Below are 17,246 nucleotides of genomic sequence, written 5' to 3'. Positions count from 1 at the left end.
GTCTCCTGGTGCAGGGTTGCAGGCAAGTTGATTAGAGCATAGCCATGAAGTTCATCCCCTGCCTCCTGCTGGTGACCTTGTCCTGCCTGGGGACTTTGGGTCAGACCCCGAGGCAAAAGCAAGGAAGCACTGGGGAGGAATTCCATTTCCAGACTGGAGGGAGAGATTCCTGCACTATGCACCCCAGCAGCTTGGGGCCAGATGCTGGAGAAGTCTGGCTTCGCGTCGACTGCCACAACACAGACCAGACATACTGGTGTGAGTACAGGGGGCAGCCCAGTATGTGCCAGGCTTTTGTTGCTGACCCCAAACCTTACTGGAACCAAGCCCTGCAGGAGCTGAGGCGCCTTCACCATGCATGCCAGGGGGCCCCGGTGCTGAGGCCATCCGTGTGCAGGAAGGCTGGGCCCCAGGCCCACATGCAGCAGGTGACTTCCAGCCTCAACGGCAACCCAGTGCCCAACCAGCAGCCTGAGGCTGGGACGCCATCTCTGAGGCCCAAGGCCACAGTGAAACTCACAGAAGCAACACAGCTGGGAAAGGACTCGATGGAAGAGCTGGGAAAAGCCAAACCCACCACCCTACCCACAGCCAAAGCTACCGAGCCTGGACCCAGGCCTGGAGGGAATGAGGAAGCAAAGAAGGCGGCCTGGGAACACTGTTGGAAACCCTTCCAGGCCCTGTGTGCCTTTCTCATCAGCTTCTTCCAAGGGTGACAAGTGAAAGACGCCTACAGGTAACACCCTTTCCTTTACTCACATACAGAGACTACGTGAGCGGCACTTAGCACTTTCACAGCTACTGCGACCACATCAGAGTCTCAGCATGTGTTTGGGGGTGGGTTTGAGGCTGTCTGTTGCAGAGCAGAGTAGATGAGGTGGTTCATCAGGGGTGGCACTTACCCTGGGGATGCACAAGAATCACCTACAAGAAGCTCTAAAAATGCTGGTGCCCAGGCCCCTCGCCAGACGGTTCCATCTATGTCTCCAGCATAGCAGAGCAGGAATGGATACTTTTAAAACGCTCCCCCAAGTGATTTGAATGTGCAGCCAAGGTTGAGAATCTCCTTGTGATGGGGCAACCCCACTGTTAAACTTAGGCCTTTGGAATTCTGCCGGGTGATGTTTCCCACTGAACCAAGCCTTTGCTGCGGCTATTTGTGGCCGAGGTGCTATGTCACGGTGGAGGTGTCGCCACACCCCGTCTTGTTTCCTCTCCTGCAGTTGAGTTAGGGTAGGGGGTGGTGTGCACCGAGGAAAGTTTGAGTCAAATAATCTTCAAAGTCTTTCTCACAGCTCTCAAAGCCTTTAACTGTTTTTTGTTCATCACAGAAGAGAAAATCGAATTAATAATAACAGATTTAATCAACTCCAAGTATTGCTTTTAAAAGACCAAACTTTTTCTTGTGGAAATAAAGCTTAGTACTGATCTTTCTCCTTAAATGCAGCAGCTTTCATTAGTTTTATACATCAGCAAGGAGTTCATTGACATGGGATTCTAGTCTTGTTTGTGCACTTTGAGTTTAAAAGGAGAGTTTCTGAGGGTTTTCATATTATCCATGTCAGAAAAATAGGAAGAAAGCAGATTTCCTGATAAGCAGCACTTTGATAACTAATACCACAAAACAAATAAGGCTTGTTCTAGTAGCGCCCGGGCAGCAAGAAATGTCGGGTCGCGCCAAAGTTGTTCTGGTGTCCGCTGCTGTGGGCTGGAGATTTCCTGCTTGTTTAATGTCTCAGATCGGTCCCAGAGGAGAAAATGGACCCCTTAAGCCAAAACAAAAAAATTACTATTGAGGGGAGGTGCTTGTTTTTTTTTTCTTTTAAAAGTTGATTTTTTTGGTCTTTCCACAAATAAGACACACATCATTTGAAAAATTCAAACACAACAGAAAAACACAAAGAATTTTAAAACTTCATCCATAGTCTCACCACACAGAGATAAACAATGTTAACCATTAGAAGAGTACCCATTTAGACATCCATCTATGCATATTTATACAGACAGATGTGCAGCTTACATACAGATGCATACAGGTGCTAAAGCTTGAAACAATATCTTGATCCTGCAGATGAGCCGCATAGGACTACTGTATTAGCTTGCTAGGGCTGCCATAGCAAAATGCCACAGACTGGGTGGTTTAAACAGCAGAAACATATTTTCTCACAATTCTGGAGACTGCAAGTCCGAGATCAAGTGTCAGTAGGATTGGTGTCTTCTGAGGACTCTCCTTGAGTCATAGATGGCAGCCTTCTCACTGTCATTCCTCTGTGTGGATCTGTGTCCTCATCTCTTGTTAGGACACCATTCATACTGGATGAAGTCCCACCCTAACAACCCCCTTTAACCTTAACCACCTCCTTAATGGCCCCTATCTTTAAGTACAAACACTCCCTGGGGTACTGGAAGTTAGGACTTAAGTCTACGGTTTTTAGGTTTGGGGAGGGACACAGTTCACACAATTCAGCCCATAACAACTAATAAAGAATTTTTCATCCTTTCCTTTTTTTTTTTTTTCTTCCAGAGCTGACCTCTCCCTGACAGAGAACCATCTCTTTTTGTATTATGCCGCTTTCAGTCCAACGTTCTCACACAGGAAGAAGGGAGTTTCTAACCGGATGCAACTGGCCAAATTCTTGATCTGCAGCTTCTCTGAAGTTTGGAAAAGAAAGCTTCCTTTCTGGAGTTCACAGAGTTCAGCAATATGATAGGGAACAGGTGCCGATGGGCCCAAGAGTGACAAGCTTACACATCTACTTTTTTCTGTAGAAGTTTTGGTTTGTTGATCTGAGCCTGCTATGAAAGTTTAAATCTGTAAGCATTCATGAATTTCCAGTTTAGCCTTCTGAGCAAGACATGAATTTGTCACATTTCATTGCATGGCAACATGGACTTGGAGTTAGAGGAAGTTCAGTAAATAGCAGCCATGTGTGTGCAAAATAAAGGAATGATTTCAGAAATACGATTTTAATCTTCTTAATGAACGTGATACCTAGATGCTATAGAGATCATGGCTACCCATTAAGTCATGGTGTTTTATTCAGGCTGCCATGATGCATTACACAGACTAGGTGGCTTAAAGCAACAGAAATGTGTTCTCTCACAGCGATGGCGGCAAGAAGTGCCTCAAGATGTCACCAAAGTTAGTTTCTCCTGGAGGGTCTGAGGGAAAATCTGTTCAATGCCTCTCTCTCTGTTTCTTAAAGTTGCAGGAATCCTTGACATTCCTTGGCTTATAGACATATCACTGTAATCCCTGACTCTGTCTTCACATGGAATTTTCCCTTGCGTGTGTGTTCACATTTCCCTCTCCTGATAAGGGCACCAGCCATTGGATTAGGGCCCATCCTAATCAAGAATGACCTTGTCTTAACTCCATTGTGTCTGCAAACACCCTATTCCCAAATAAGATCATATTCACAGATTCCAGATGGACATACATTTTTGGCGGGCACTAGTCAATCCAGCACAGCCACCCTGCAGCAATAGCAGCTAGCCAAAAAGGTAGAGAAGTGAACCTGAAACAGAACAACCCTGTACACTCAGCAATTGAATTAATCAACAGAGTTGGAAAGGAAGGAAGTTGGATTTTACTAGACATACGCAAAAAGTGACTCATTCTGTTCTTAATTTCATATTTGTTTTACTTAAGAACACATTAATAGTCCACTCTGTCTTTTTTTTTTAACGGCTATTTATTTATGTGTTTATTTTTTTTGAGATAGTCTCACTCTGTCACCCAGGCTGGAGTGCAGTGGCGCGATGTAGGCTCACTGCAACCTCTGCCTCCTGGGTTCAAGCGATTCTCCTGCCTCAGCCTCCCAAGTAGCTGGGACTACAGGCATGCACTACCATACATGGCTTATTTTTGTATTTTTAGTAGAGACAAGATTTCACCATACTGGTCAGGCAGGTCTCGAACTCCTGACCTCAGATGATCCACCCGCGTTGGCCTCCCAAAGTGCTGGGATTGCAGTTGTGTGCCACCACGCCCAGCTAATTTTTGTATTTTTAGTAGAGACAAGGCTTCACCATATTGGTCAGGTTGGTCTTGAACTCCTGACCTCAGGAGATCTGCCCACCTCGGCCTCCCAAAGTGCTGGGATTACAGGCGTGAGCCACTGTACCTGGCCCAATAGTCCACTCTTGATGTACTTAAATTATTTCCCCATCTAGCCCAGCAGTGCCTAACCCTAGCTACATAATGGAGTCACCTGGGGCAACTTTTCAAAAACACTGGTGCTTGGATATCAGCCCCAGAGGTTACGGTGTAACTGGCCAGGGATAGGGCCGAGCATGTGCAATTTTACATTTCCCCTGGTGACCCTAATATGCAGCCAAGGTTGAGAAACACTGCCCTTGATTCATTGAATTAGAATCTCTGGGGTGTATCCTAGGTCATCTCCAGGCAATTCTATATGTAACCTGAGTTGAAGACTACTAATATTGCCTCTATACGTAGTTCACACAATTAACAAATATTTATTCATCATCAACTAGGTCCTAGGCACTGTGCAAGACATTGGATAGGGGAGAGATGAACTAATTGACTAGGTTTCACATCTTAGAAGTGCAGTGAAGTAATGGAAACCAAGACAACACATTGACGAGTGTAGGAGATAACACAGAAGGCTGTGGGTGGGGGGCAGTCAGGGTACGTTTGCTGGGGTTGAGTTTCTAAAATATATATACATCAAACATCTACTGTGACATACCAAGTCTATTTCTTATAAGGGCTCTGAGCCTTTTACTTGCCCCCTCATATAACTCTCACCACATCCCTAAGAGGTAAATAGTTTTATTCCCAATTATAAATCAAGGGACTTGAAAGCCTGGAGAGGTGAGTTACACACAGCTTGTAAGAGTCAGGACAGCAGAGAAATCCAGGTCCACCTAATTCTAACGCTCATGGCGTTCAATTTATAAACATCACAGGGTAGGCTGGGATTTGTCACAGACCATTTTTCACCAACATTTTAAACTAAGGTCACCACATAGCTGACCAGTGATTTTAATGACGAAACACAATTCAAATCTGTGCTACCCAAAGGGTGACAGGTGGGCCAGAGGCATCTGCTTCTGCTGGGGACTTTAGAAATGCTCATTCTCAGCCAGGGGTGGTGGCTCATGCCTGTAATCCCAGCACTTTGGGAGGCCGGAGGCAGGCAGATGACCTTAGGCCAAGAGTTTGAGACAAGCCTGGCCAACATGGCGAAACCCTATCTCTACTAAAAAATACAGAAAATACCTGGGTGTGGTGGCAGGCGCCTGTAATCCCAGCTACTCAGGAGGCTGAGGCAGGAGAATCACTTGAACCAGGGAGGCGGAGGTTGCAGTGAGCCAAGATCGCGCCACTGCACTCCAGTCTGGACGACAGAGCAGAACTCCATCTCAAAAAAAAAAAAAAAAAAAAAAAAACCTAATTCTCAGGCCCCACATCAGACAAACTGAACCAGAGTAACTGGGGTGAGGCCCAGAAATGTGTATTTTAACATGTCCATGTGTTCTGTGAACAGTAACATTGGCCAAGCAATATTTCAGTCATCCTAAAAGGAAAGGCTTTATTAAACCTTAAAGCAGATAATTCTGACATATGCTGCAACATGGATGAACCATGAGTACATCATGCTAGATAAAATAAGCCAGTCACAAAAGACAAATACTGCATGATTCCACTGATACGGGGTACCTAGACCGGCCAAAAATCATAGATATACTCAAAGTAGAATGTTGGCTGCCAGAGACTATGGTGAGGTGAGAATGGGAAGTTGGTTTAATGTTTATAGAGTTTTAGTTTCAAAGATTAAAAGAGTTCTTGAAGTGGATAGCAGTGATGGTTGCATAACAAATGTAATTAATGCTACTGAACTGTACACTTAAAATGGCTAAGATGGCATATTTAATGATATATGTATTTTATTTGAATTTTTAAAAAAATTTTAAAAAAGAAAAGGAAATTATTTTCACCAAAAGATACTGAAATAACAGCATATCTGTAAGAAAAATGTGAATACTATTACTTGATACAAAAAATAAACTGAAATTGGTTTATATACCGAAAGGTAAAAGGTGGTTTCTCCCTAGTACCGGGAGTGCTCCTTTCCTTCAACAGTGACATAATCTGTTTGCTCTAATTCAGTAACTGCTATATCCATCTTTATTAATGAAGTACTCACCCACACCCAGGCCTTTCTCATCGATGAGCCACCAGTCATGAGGGCTGGGCACAGTAGTAGAACTGGGCCACTGAAAGAGTTCATTAGGGCCCACAAATTCTAGCAATTAATCATATGATCTTCCATATTCAAGAACCCAAACCAGGTGGTGATAGAAGCAACAGATTGGAGTCACCCTTTTTGTGTTGTCACTGATGGTGTCGCCTAATGATTAAACTAGTGAGGCATCCAAGGCAGTAGGGTCAATTATGTTTTTTAAAAAAGAAAAAGAGCATCGGTTGAGAGATTTCATGGTGAAATCATGGACATAGAGAACCGATCTCCCTGAATCCTGCCTCTTCTGTCCTGATTTTCTCCAAACATCTCCTCCGAAGGGGAAAGCTTCCTCTGAGGAGCACCTGCATGTAATGCTCACACTGTCTGCTAAAGACGTGTAGGACACAGTGGAGATAACATCATCTGTCTAGCAATTTTCTCAGTCACATCTTCCAAAGTCTATCTTACCACTTAAAAATGCCACCAACCTGAGACCAAGGACATGAAATGTGCGTTGAATGTTTTGTCCATTAGCCCACTACTGGGGGCCCCATTGCTGTGAACAGGTGGCATTGTCTAACTACAAGTGAACCAGATACTAAGCAAGGCAGAGAATAGTCTGCAGTGCCACTATGGTGTGGCCAGAATCTGCCAGCTTCACAGAAAGGCAACTCCATGAGGACAGTTGTCAATTACCCCTGCATACCACTGATGGCCACCAGGTGACAGCAGAGGACCAATGTATTGTATTTGCCAGACAAGGGCAGGTCCCACCCCCAGAGCTAAGGATCCCTGTCACCTTTAGACAGAGAGATCAACTGCGGAGAGGGATCACAGTCCCCATAGGCCATTTTACTCTCTGTGGCACTCAGAGGAGGCTTAACTTTTGAGCCTATTGTGTTAGTGGCAGTATTACCATCTCCAGTCCAATAATGAACTGAGACAATGATGCTGGCCACCGGGGCTGGAGGGCCCAGTCACCCACTTTGTTTCATGTTGTCTCACCTCATATGCGTCCTTTCCATGGCATCCACAAGGGTTACAAAAATGTCTCAGGAGGCTGCAGTAGCGGCTATCCATAGCCCCATAGAGGAGTGTCCTTAATATACCAGTTGGTTGTCACCAACCAGGCAGCTTGCTGGCTGTACCCAAGAGTAGGTGAAAAAGGCGTGTCTGGTTCTTCCGAGCACTGAATAAGGCAAAGGCGATGGCTTTCCATGTAGCTCATTGGGCTATGGGCTCTTCCTGCAGTAGCTCTTCCAGAGTTGTCTCTGGGGTTAGATGACGGCTGCCACCAGGTGGACACCAGCACTTTTAGTCTTCAGTAAACCAAGCCCCAGCATCCTCACAGACTTCCTGGGAGTGGTCTCCAGGTAGTCAAAAGCTGCCCCTGTGAGTAATCAAGAGAGGGACAAGAAGACCCTGAAGGTGAGGTCTCAACTTACTTGGGTAAAGAGAATTATCTGTGAGACCAGACTTGCCCTATGAAGTGTTCCGCTTCCATTTAATATGAGAAATCTGTGCATTTCGATTCTGTCCTTAGTACTTGAGGGGAACCAGTGCAGCATGGAAATATCTGGTGCAATGGTAACTAGGAGTCCTCTCTAAGGCCCAGGTGCAGGACAGCAGCTGTGTCTCAAGCAGAAGGTTGCAGGGAGCCATGCCCTTGAAATCAGTGCCCCAAGGGGTGCGATCTGGGCAGAGGCTGCATCCCTTTGCTGCAGGCTCCACACAGTGTGGATAAAGGTAAGATATACCTGTAGTTCCCAAAGGGTCTTGGGGGTTACAGGCCCCAAAGTTAGGGGATGCCAACATGCCTATTAAACTATTTCCATTGCACCTGCTGTGCAAGTCACTCCCCTTCAGCACCCAGCCCCCCAAATATATTTGGTTGATTTGACAGATTTTCTTTGTCAATTTGTACACAGAGCTGACCAAAGTACGTGGGTGATGTACATTTTCATCTGCAAACCCCAAACATTTCCATTAAGTGCTAGGCCTCCTTTCAGAGTAGTGAGGTCTGTAGAGTGGGTACATTTTCCTTTACTGTCTTGGGAGTAGGTCTTTGAGCTTCTGTCCACAGAGCTTCACAGACTTGACGTGGATGTCTTGTCTCTGTATCCTCTTAGGACCAATGAGCCACTCCTGGGCTTTCCTATAAAGCAGAGTCTACTCCAAAGTGGTTGCCAACTGTTCTTTATTGGAGCTTATCAGCAGGACCTCACCAACACAGTGGAACTACATCAGGTTCTGCAAGGAGAAAGGCTCATTCTGCATTTTGGTCCATCTGTTGGTGGCAAATAACAGGATAATTCAGTGCCCCTGTGGCGGGACAAAAAACAGGTTTGGGAGGTTCCGGTCATATTCGAGGGAAACTGATCCTTGATGCTTGGTGCCAAAAAGATTGATAAAAAGCACTAGCTGTGTCCCAGACAGTGTACTGTCAGTTGGACATTTGATTTAACTACAGACACAAAGTTTGCAAGAGCCAGGGCTATAGTGCCAACAACAGATTCAACTGGCAATGATCCACCGTGGATAGAAACATCCACGTCAGACTTCTGTTGAGGCAGAAATAATCTTCTTGTGTGTTAGGTCCCTGACAGGTGGAGCTTTAGTTTTTACAAATAAGGCAAGTATTTGTCCAGTTAATCAAATGGATGGATTTAAACTGTTGGCATTGACCTACATGATCTCCACTATACATTCCTGCACTTACATTCAGCAATTCAAAGGTTGTTTGATTTTGGGGGCATTTTGGACACTAGGACAATTACTGACATTTTTAACAATTATCATTATCAATCACACCTTCTGCAGAAAGAATTTAAGTAATTCCAGATGATGCATAAGTTATAGCATCTAACTATTTTGAATAAAATGGCTAAGAAAAATACGAGCATAAAAAATCCTTTGCTAGGTGATACAGTTTGGCCCTATTCTCATCCAAATCTCAACTTTACTATTATCTTCCAGAATTCTCCTGTGTTGCGGGAGGGACCCAGTGGGAGGTAATTGAATCATGGGGCCCAGTCTTTCCCATGCTATTCTCATGATATTTAATAAGTCTCATGAGATCTGGTGGATTTGTCAGGAGTTTCTGCTTTTGCTTCTTCCTCATTTTCTCTTGCCACCACCATGTAAGAAGTGCCTTTCACCTCCCACCATGATTCTAAGGCCTCCCCAGCCATGTGGAACTGTAAGTTCAATTAAACCTCTTTTTCTTCCCAGTCTCAAGTATGTCTTTATCAGCACTGTGAAAATAGACTAATACAGTAAATTGGTACCAGTAGAGTGGGGCATTGCTGAAAAGATACCCAAAAATGTGGAAGTGACTTTGGAACTGGGTAACAGGAAGAGGTTGGAACAGTTTGGAGGACTCAGAAGACAGGAAAATGTGGGAAAGTTTGTCACTTCCTAGAGACTTGTTGAATGGCTTTGTTCAAAATGCTGATAGCAATATGGAAAATAAATCCAGGCCGAGGTGGTCTCAGATGGAAATGAGAAACTTTTTGGGAACTGGAGCAAAGGTGAGACTTGTTATGTTTTAGCAAAGACACTGGTGACATTTTTCCCCTGCCCTAGAGATTTGTGGAACTTTAAACTTGAGAAAGATGTTTTAGGGAATCAGGTGGAAGAAATTTCTAAGCAGCAAAGCATTCAAGAGGTGACTTGGGTACTGTTAAAGGCATTCAGTTTTAAAAGAGAAGCAGAGCATGAAAGTTTGGAAAGTTTGCAGCCTGACTATATGATAGAAAAGAAAAACCTATTTGCTGGGGAGAAATTCAAGCCAGCTACAGAAATTTGCATAAGTAGCAAGGAGCCTAACGTTAATTCCCAAGGCCATGGGGAACATATCTCCAGGCCATGTCAGAGACCCTCAGGGCAGCCCCTCCCATCACAGGCCCAGAGGTCCAGGAGGAAAAAGGGGTTTAGGGGACCAGGCCCAGGGTCCCCATGCTGTGTGCAGCCTTGGGACTTACTTGGTGACCTGTGTTCCAGCTGCTCCAGCGATGGCTGAAAGGGGCCAATGTAAAGCTCAGGCTGTGGCTTCAGAGGGTGGAAGCATCAAGCCTTGGCAGCTTTGAGCCTCACACGGGGCACCAGCTGCTGGGTCCATCCCACAGACGCTGGCCCAGCAACAGATGAAAGGAGCACTCAGACACAGGCATGCAGTGTAACAGCAGCTAGGGGGCTGCTGGCACTAGGGGCCAAAGAAAAGAGCAGCCTTGATAAGCAGGAGCTGCTTGCTTTTATTTAGTACAGGCATAAAGCCAAAAGCCTGGAGCAAACATAGCCTGTGGGTAATTAACATTTATTGTTCTCCTTTTAGGGAGTGGGTCACATGTGCAGATGATCAAAAGTCGGTTTCTGGTCAAACTGAGTAAACAAGCCTATTTAGATCAATTCCCCTACACTCCCTTGTACCTACTTCTCGCCTTCTGCCTCAGGGTAAGAGAACAGCTGCCTTTATCTTATTCTCCCCGAAGCTTTGCAGAGCCTTCTGACCTTTCAGAAGGTTTGGGCCCTTTCCCTATAATTTCTCCCACCACTTCAACTGATCTCCTACAGTGTTGAGCCTGCAGGTGCACAGAAGTCAAGAACTGAGGTTTGGGAACCTCCACCTAGATTTCCGAAGATGTATGGAAATGCCTGGATGCCCAGGCAAAAGTTTGCTATAAGGGTGGGACCCTCTTGGAGAACTTCTGCTGGAGCAGTGCCGAAGGGAAATGTGGGATTGGAGCCCCCACACATAGTCCCTACTAGGGCACTGCCTAGTGGAGCTGTGAGAAGAGGTCCACTGTCCTACAGACCCCAGAATGGTAGATCCACCAACAGCTTGCACTGTTGTGTGCCTGGAAAAGCTGCAGACACTCAGCGTCAGCCCATGAAAGCAGCCAGGAGGGAGGCTGTACCCTACAAAGCCACATGGATGGAGCTGCCCAAGACCATGGGAACCCACCTCTTGCATCAGTGTGACCTGGATGTGAGACCTGGAGTCAAAGGAGATCATTTTGGAGTTTTAAAATTTGACTGCCCGGCTGCATTTTGGACTTGCATGGGCCCTGTAACCCCTTTCTTTTGGTCAGTTTCTCCCATTGGAACAACTGTATTTACCAAATACCTGTACCTCCATTGTATCTAGTAAGTAACTAACTTGCTTTTGATTTTATAGGCTCGTAGGCAAAAGGGACTTGCCTTGTCTCAGACGATACTTTGTACTGTGGACTTTTGGATTAATGCTGAAATGAATTAAGACTTTGGGGGACTGTTTGGAAGGCATGATTTGTTTTGAAATTCAAGGACGTGAGATTTGGAGGTGGCAGGGGTGGAATAATAAGATTTGGCTGTGTCCCCACTGAAATCTCAACTTTAATTGTATCTCCCAGAATTTCCATGTGTTGTGGGAGGGAGCAAAGGGAAGGTAATTGAATCATGGGGGATGGCCTTTTCCATGCTACTTTCACGGTAGTTAATAAGTCTCACGAGATGTGATGGATTTATCAGGGATTTCAGCTTTTGCTTCTTCCCCATTATCTCTTACTGCCACCATGTAAGAAGTGCCTTTTTCCTCCTGCCATGATTCTGAGGCCTCCCCAGTCATGTGGAACAGTAAGTCCAATTAAACCTCTTTTTCTTCCCAGTCTCAGGTATTTCTTTATTGGCAGCATGAAAACAAACTAATACACCAGGCATAAGAATGACATAATGGACTTTGGGGACTCAGGGGGAAAGGGTGGGAAGGGGGTGAGGGATAAAAGAGTACAAAAGGGTTCAGTGTATACTGCTTGCAAGATGAGTACACCAAAATCTCACAAATCACCACTAAAAAACTTATGTAACCAAATACCACTGGTTTTCCAAAAACCTATGGAAATAAAAAAAACTTAAAAAATCCTTTGTTGTGTTTCTAATTTCTAATATGTAACATAGTTTTGTGCCCCGCAATGATTACAGTTAATAATCAGCACAGAGAAACTCTTAAAGGACATATTTTGCCTCTAGATCAAGCCTAATGCCATTCTGTAGGCAACTGGGAGTTTTTGTATCTGTTCCTTAAACAACATATTTCTTACCTTCCCGTGAAGTCATTATATAGCTATTGACACCCTAGAAATTGGAGCTGGGAAAGTCTTAGAGCTATTAAATGAGAGTGACCTGCTTTATATGAGCACATATTCACCATCCCTCTCTAGCCTTTGAATAACTCACCCTTTGTCTCACACCTCCCTGTAAGTGTCTATTCCCTTTCTTTCTCTCCTTTTCTGTGGTCCTCTCTGCTTCTCGAAGCTAAACCTGATCAGGCTGTGAACTGAAGAGGTACCAAGATTTCCCCTGTGCAGCTTTCTACTGGACTCTTCCTAGAAGTGTGCATCAGTTACTGCCATATTTAGTAACTGAAGTAAATGAAACACTTCAACAAACTTGAGGGAAGTCACTAAGAAGTCAGTTTCCTCATCTTTATTTCAGGTGATAACAATGGCTACTCCTTATGGAGGACTATCAAGATCTGATGGGGCTGGGAGCAGTGGCTCATGCCTGTAATCCCAGGACTTTTGGAGGCCAACACAGGAGGATTGCTTGAGTCCAGGAGTTCAGGACCAGCCTGAGCAAAATAGCAAGATGCTGTCTCTGCAAAAATAAATAAATAAAATGATGTTTTAAAGATCTAATATAGTAATAACACACAGTGAAGGGCTTTGACAATGATATTGTGCTATGCAGATTCTTAGTGTGGTTATAAATCAGGTAGACAGAGACAAAGTTGATGAAACAGGAAGGAAAAACTCTTCATACGTCAGACTGGTCTTCCTGGATAAGGTAGCCACACGCTATCTCAGTGGAGTCACAGGTGCTTCTGAAAACTGGAAACAGGAGTCTTGCAACCAAATCTGGGAAAGACATGAGCCGAAATCAGCCCGATCACTGCTAAATATGAAAATTTACCACAATATTTTGTTAGTGTAAGTTCTAAGCCTAAGACAAATTAAGTTGTTGAATTTATTGAGATAATTGTTTTAAAGGCAGAGTGAAACAGGTTTCTGGCCCCTTTTTTGTTTTCAGATCATTTAAATTGAAAGAAGGGGGACCACATTACTAAATCAAACCTGGCCCGTGGGCTGGCGTCTAATTCTCTGTCCCTCCCTTTGTCACACTCAGATGACACCGTCCCTCTGTAGGGTTTGTCTCTGACATGTTTGAAATGGTGTCCAAGTTCTCAGGATGTGCTGGTTATGGGATGCCTATACTGTTTTTCCTTTCCCAGTCCCACTGTGGAATTTCTTCCACTTGACCATTTGGGAGTGGCAGCCTGTGTTATCTCAGAGTTTTCCAAGTGGTGACCCCAAAGGACTCCAGAGCAGGGGCGGGCTTGGGGTAGGGAGAATAGACGACACTGGTCTAGAAAGGGGAGATGTTGCAGGGATTCATGAGGCCATTAAATTAGCAACACATTGCCAGGCACAGTGGCTATAATCTCAGTGCTTTGGGAGGCCAAAGCGGGAGGATCACCTGAGTCCAGGAGTTCGAGACAAATCTGGACAACAAAACGAGACCCTGTCTCTACAGAAAAAAAAAAAAAAAACAACTTAAAACTTAGCTGGGTGAGGTGGAATGTGCCTGCAGTCCTAACTACTTGGGTGGCTGAGGTGGGAGAATCACTGGAGCCCAGGAATTCAAGACTGCAGTGAGCTATAATTGTACCACTGCATGCTGGCCTAGGTGACAGAGTGAGACCCTGTCTCTAAAAAATATTTTATGTATGTATTTATTGATTTAGAGATGGAGTCTTTCCAGGCTGGAGTGCAGCAGTGCGATCTCAGCTGATGGCAATCTCTGCCTCCCAGGTTTAAGTGATTCTCATGACTCAGCCTCCCGAGTGGGTGGGTCACAGGGGCTCACCACCACCACCAGCAAATTTTTGTATTTTTATTAAAGAGAAGGTTTTGCCATGTTGGCCAGGCCGGTCTCAAACTCCTGGCCTCCAGTGATCTCCCCGCCTCAGCCTCCCAAAGTGCAGGGATTACAGACACGAGCCACCGTACCAGGCCTAAAAATTATTTTAAAAGAAAAAATGGCAATTAGTAACATTTATTGTAAGCAAATGTACAATTCATTTTCAAATGACCGTAGATAGTATTGTGGTAAATAAAATGCAATTGTATTTAAAGGCATTACCAAGTTCCTATGTGCTATTGTGGTATTTTTTTAAAGTTTATTTTTACTTTTTAGATAGAGTCTCCCTTTGCTGCCCAGGCTGGAGTGCAGTGGCACCATCTCAGCTCACTGCAACCTCTGTCTCCTGGGTTCAAGCGATTCTCCTGCCTCAGCCTCCCAAGTAGCTGGGAATACAGGTGCCTGCCACCAGGCCAGGCTAATTTTTGTAGTTTTAGTAGAGACGGGGTTTCACCATGTTCACCAGACTGGTTTCTAACTCCTGACTTCAGGTGATCCACCTGCCTCGGCTTCCCAAAGTGTCGGGATTACAGGCATGAGCCACCGCGCCCAGCCGTGTGGCACTTTTTGATAACATAGGTTATGTTTTGATAACATAACATAGGTTAGGTGAATACATTTTTTTGAATCAATGATCTGTTTTGGAGTCTGGCCCACCAGTCACTAGCTGTCTGGCCTTGAGTGATCTTTTATTTTCTCCTCTCCATAATGTGAATAACAACAGTACCTGTCTCCTAAGCATGATTCAAGGATTATATGAGATTATCCACGCAAATGGCAAGGAGTAATAGCTCAAGTGGTAGCTGCTGTCACTCTCACCATCACATTGTTTCTCAGTCACAGTTTGTGACTGAGTGCTGCGACGAGCAGGTCTGCACAGACTGTAGATGTTGTAAAAGGATCCTCATCCTTGGAAAGATTGGCAGCCCCTGGTCTGGATGAAGCCTAAGGTGAAACCTTGAATGCTCCCCCGCAAAACCTCTTTGTTGACCTTATCCGTAGCTTTCTTCCAGCCCAGGCATTTACATGATAGATTCTCTCCCTTCTGGGAACAGCGCTCTGTTTCTGTGAGAATAGTTACTCCTCCTCTAAACCCAACTGCATGTTTCAGAGGCCTGGGCGGTTCATCATAGAATCCTGCTCTTTGGCCATGGTTGGCAAGTCCAATGGCAGAAATGGAACTCAAGACCAACCCATCATATCTCTCCCTGGGATTGTTCGCACTTCTGTTTGGCTTGGAACTGGAGACACCCGTGTTTCCCACGAAGTAGAGAAAATCAGCCTGAGAAAACAAAGCACAAATGCAAAGAAAAGCTGAGGTGATACAAAACCAAGCATGACGGTGACATTCAGGTTCCTTAATCTATGAGACTGGGTGGTTGTATTAATCACATGCTTTAATTTTTTCAACTCATGCTGTTTTGATACCTTTGGGAGCCTTATAAATTCAGGGAGAGACAGACCCTCCCTGGATTAGCTAATGCCTAAAGATAATACAGCATACTTGGGATCACAATTGCCACATGTAAGCCAACCATTCCCTTTATCTAACCCTCACACACCAAGCCAGTGTTTACCCTTACCCTAAATTTACCCAGAGACAGGACCAGACAGCCAGACCATGTGCCCCAGAGCCTGCTAGAATTATTCAAACCAGCACATCCTAGACCGTGTTCTCCATCCAGCCTCGACTTTCCCTTGGAAATGATGATAAAGGCTCTGGCCTAAGTGTTCCCTTGCTCCCGCTTTCACCACCTGACCCAAACCTCGTGTTTCCCCTGCTGAAGCCCTGTGTGCTGTGGCATGCCCCTTCTCTTTGGAAAGATGAGTACAGTCATGCCTGGGCATTTAAGGAGAATTAGTTCCAGGACCCCCATGGATACTAAAATTTGCAGATGCTCAAGTCCCCTCTATAAAATGGCATAGTATTTGCATATAACCTATGCACATCTTCCTGTATACTTTAAGTCATCTCTAGATGACTTACAATACGTAATACAATATAAGTGCTATGTAAGTCATTGTTACAGTGTATTATTTATTTGTATTATTTTTCATTGTTGTATTTTTTATTTTTATTTTTTAAATAGTTTTGATCTGCAGTTGATTGAATCCACAAATGTGAAACCTGCAGAAAAGGGAGTGGGGGGAGGAGGTAACTGTAATAAATTATTTTTCCAATGGCACCAGCACTGTGTCATCATTCAGTCACCTTCATGAGTTAAAATCCAACAGGTACATTTTGGGACAGTTGAGCAGGCGGCAAGGTGACTCAGTGTTCCATAAGGACCGTGCGTCCCGCTGCTCTTGGCTCGTTAACTGACTATGCCAACCAGCAAGCTCTACCTGGGAGGGCACCGCCCACTGGTAGGGTGCCTGTGCTTTGGCTGCCACTGCTTTGTGCTACCTCTGCTGTGCCCTTTCACGGTTTTCTAGTCTAAATTGTGGCAAGGGAAGGACCACAGATCTTGCTTTGCACAGGTAGTACCATTGGGAGTGAGAGAAGTCCCCAGTGCACACCTTATTGGACCAAGTGACCAGGCAGATGTGAGGTTAAGCAGGCAATTTAGGCTAATTATCACAGCAAAGTCTTCCTGGAGCGAGGAGGAGCAGGGAGTGGCTGCCCCTAGGATGCTTTGAGGGCACCGAGACTGATGCCCTGCCTGCCAAGACCGTAGACAGGGCTCACTGCAGAGCGTGCAGGAGCTGGGCATTCAGGCCCAGGCACAACTCCCTTCTTGTAACAAATCTTCTCTTACTCTAGTGGACAAAGTCCTGGACAAGTGAGGTCCTTCTTGAACAGTCCAATATGGGTTGACATTGACTGTTGGACCCCTGAGCATTGGGACCCTGTAAAGATACTGACCCATTTAATCCCAAATTTGGATGGGCCCATCTCTAATGTTTGGTGGCGAGGTGCAGGGTATCTCCCCATGGAAAACCATGACTCCCAAAAACTTTAAATATTGCTATACGGGCAAATCTCTTTGTTGTTTCTGGCCTTGCTGCTATTGTGATTTGTCCCTCAACCTGGTGGGGTGCAATGGATCACATCCCTGGACACAGAAGGTCAAATTC

At 45.0% G+C, this 17,246-nt stretch overlaps 1 protein-coding gene across 1 annotated transcript; it reads left to right on the top strand.

The window, feature by feature from the left end:
* Positions 1–2,960, top strand: FGFBP2 (fibroblast growth factor binding protein 2). The gene is made up of 2 exons (XM_005554516.5): positions 1–736; positions 2,525–2,960. The coding sequence occupies exon 1, from the start codon at positions 45–47 to the stop codon at positions 714–716; it is 672 nt and encodes a 223-aa protein (XP_005554573.3). The 5' UTR covers positions 1–44; the 3' UTR covers positions 717–736; positions 2,525–2,960.
* The last annotated feature ends 14,286 nt before the right edge of the window (positions 2,961–17,246 follow it).

The sequence above is a fragment of the Macaca fascicularis genome, chromosome 5 (assembly GCF_037993035.2).
Source record: "Macaca fascicularis isolate 582-1 chromosome 5, T2T-MFA8v1.1".
In the NCBI taxonomy this organism is placed as follows: Eukaryota; Metazoa; Chordata; class Mammalia; order Primates; family Cercopithecidae; genus Macaca; species Macaca fascicularis.
Note: the sequence above shows the minus strand (reverse complement) of the source record. Positions and strands in the feature narration are given on the sequence as shown.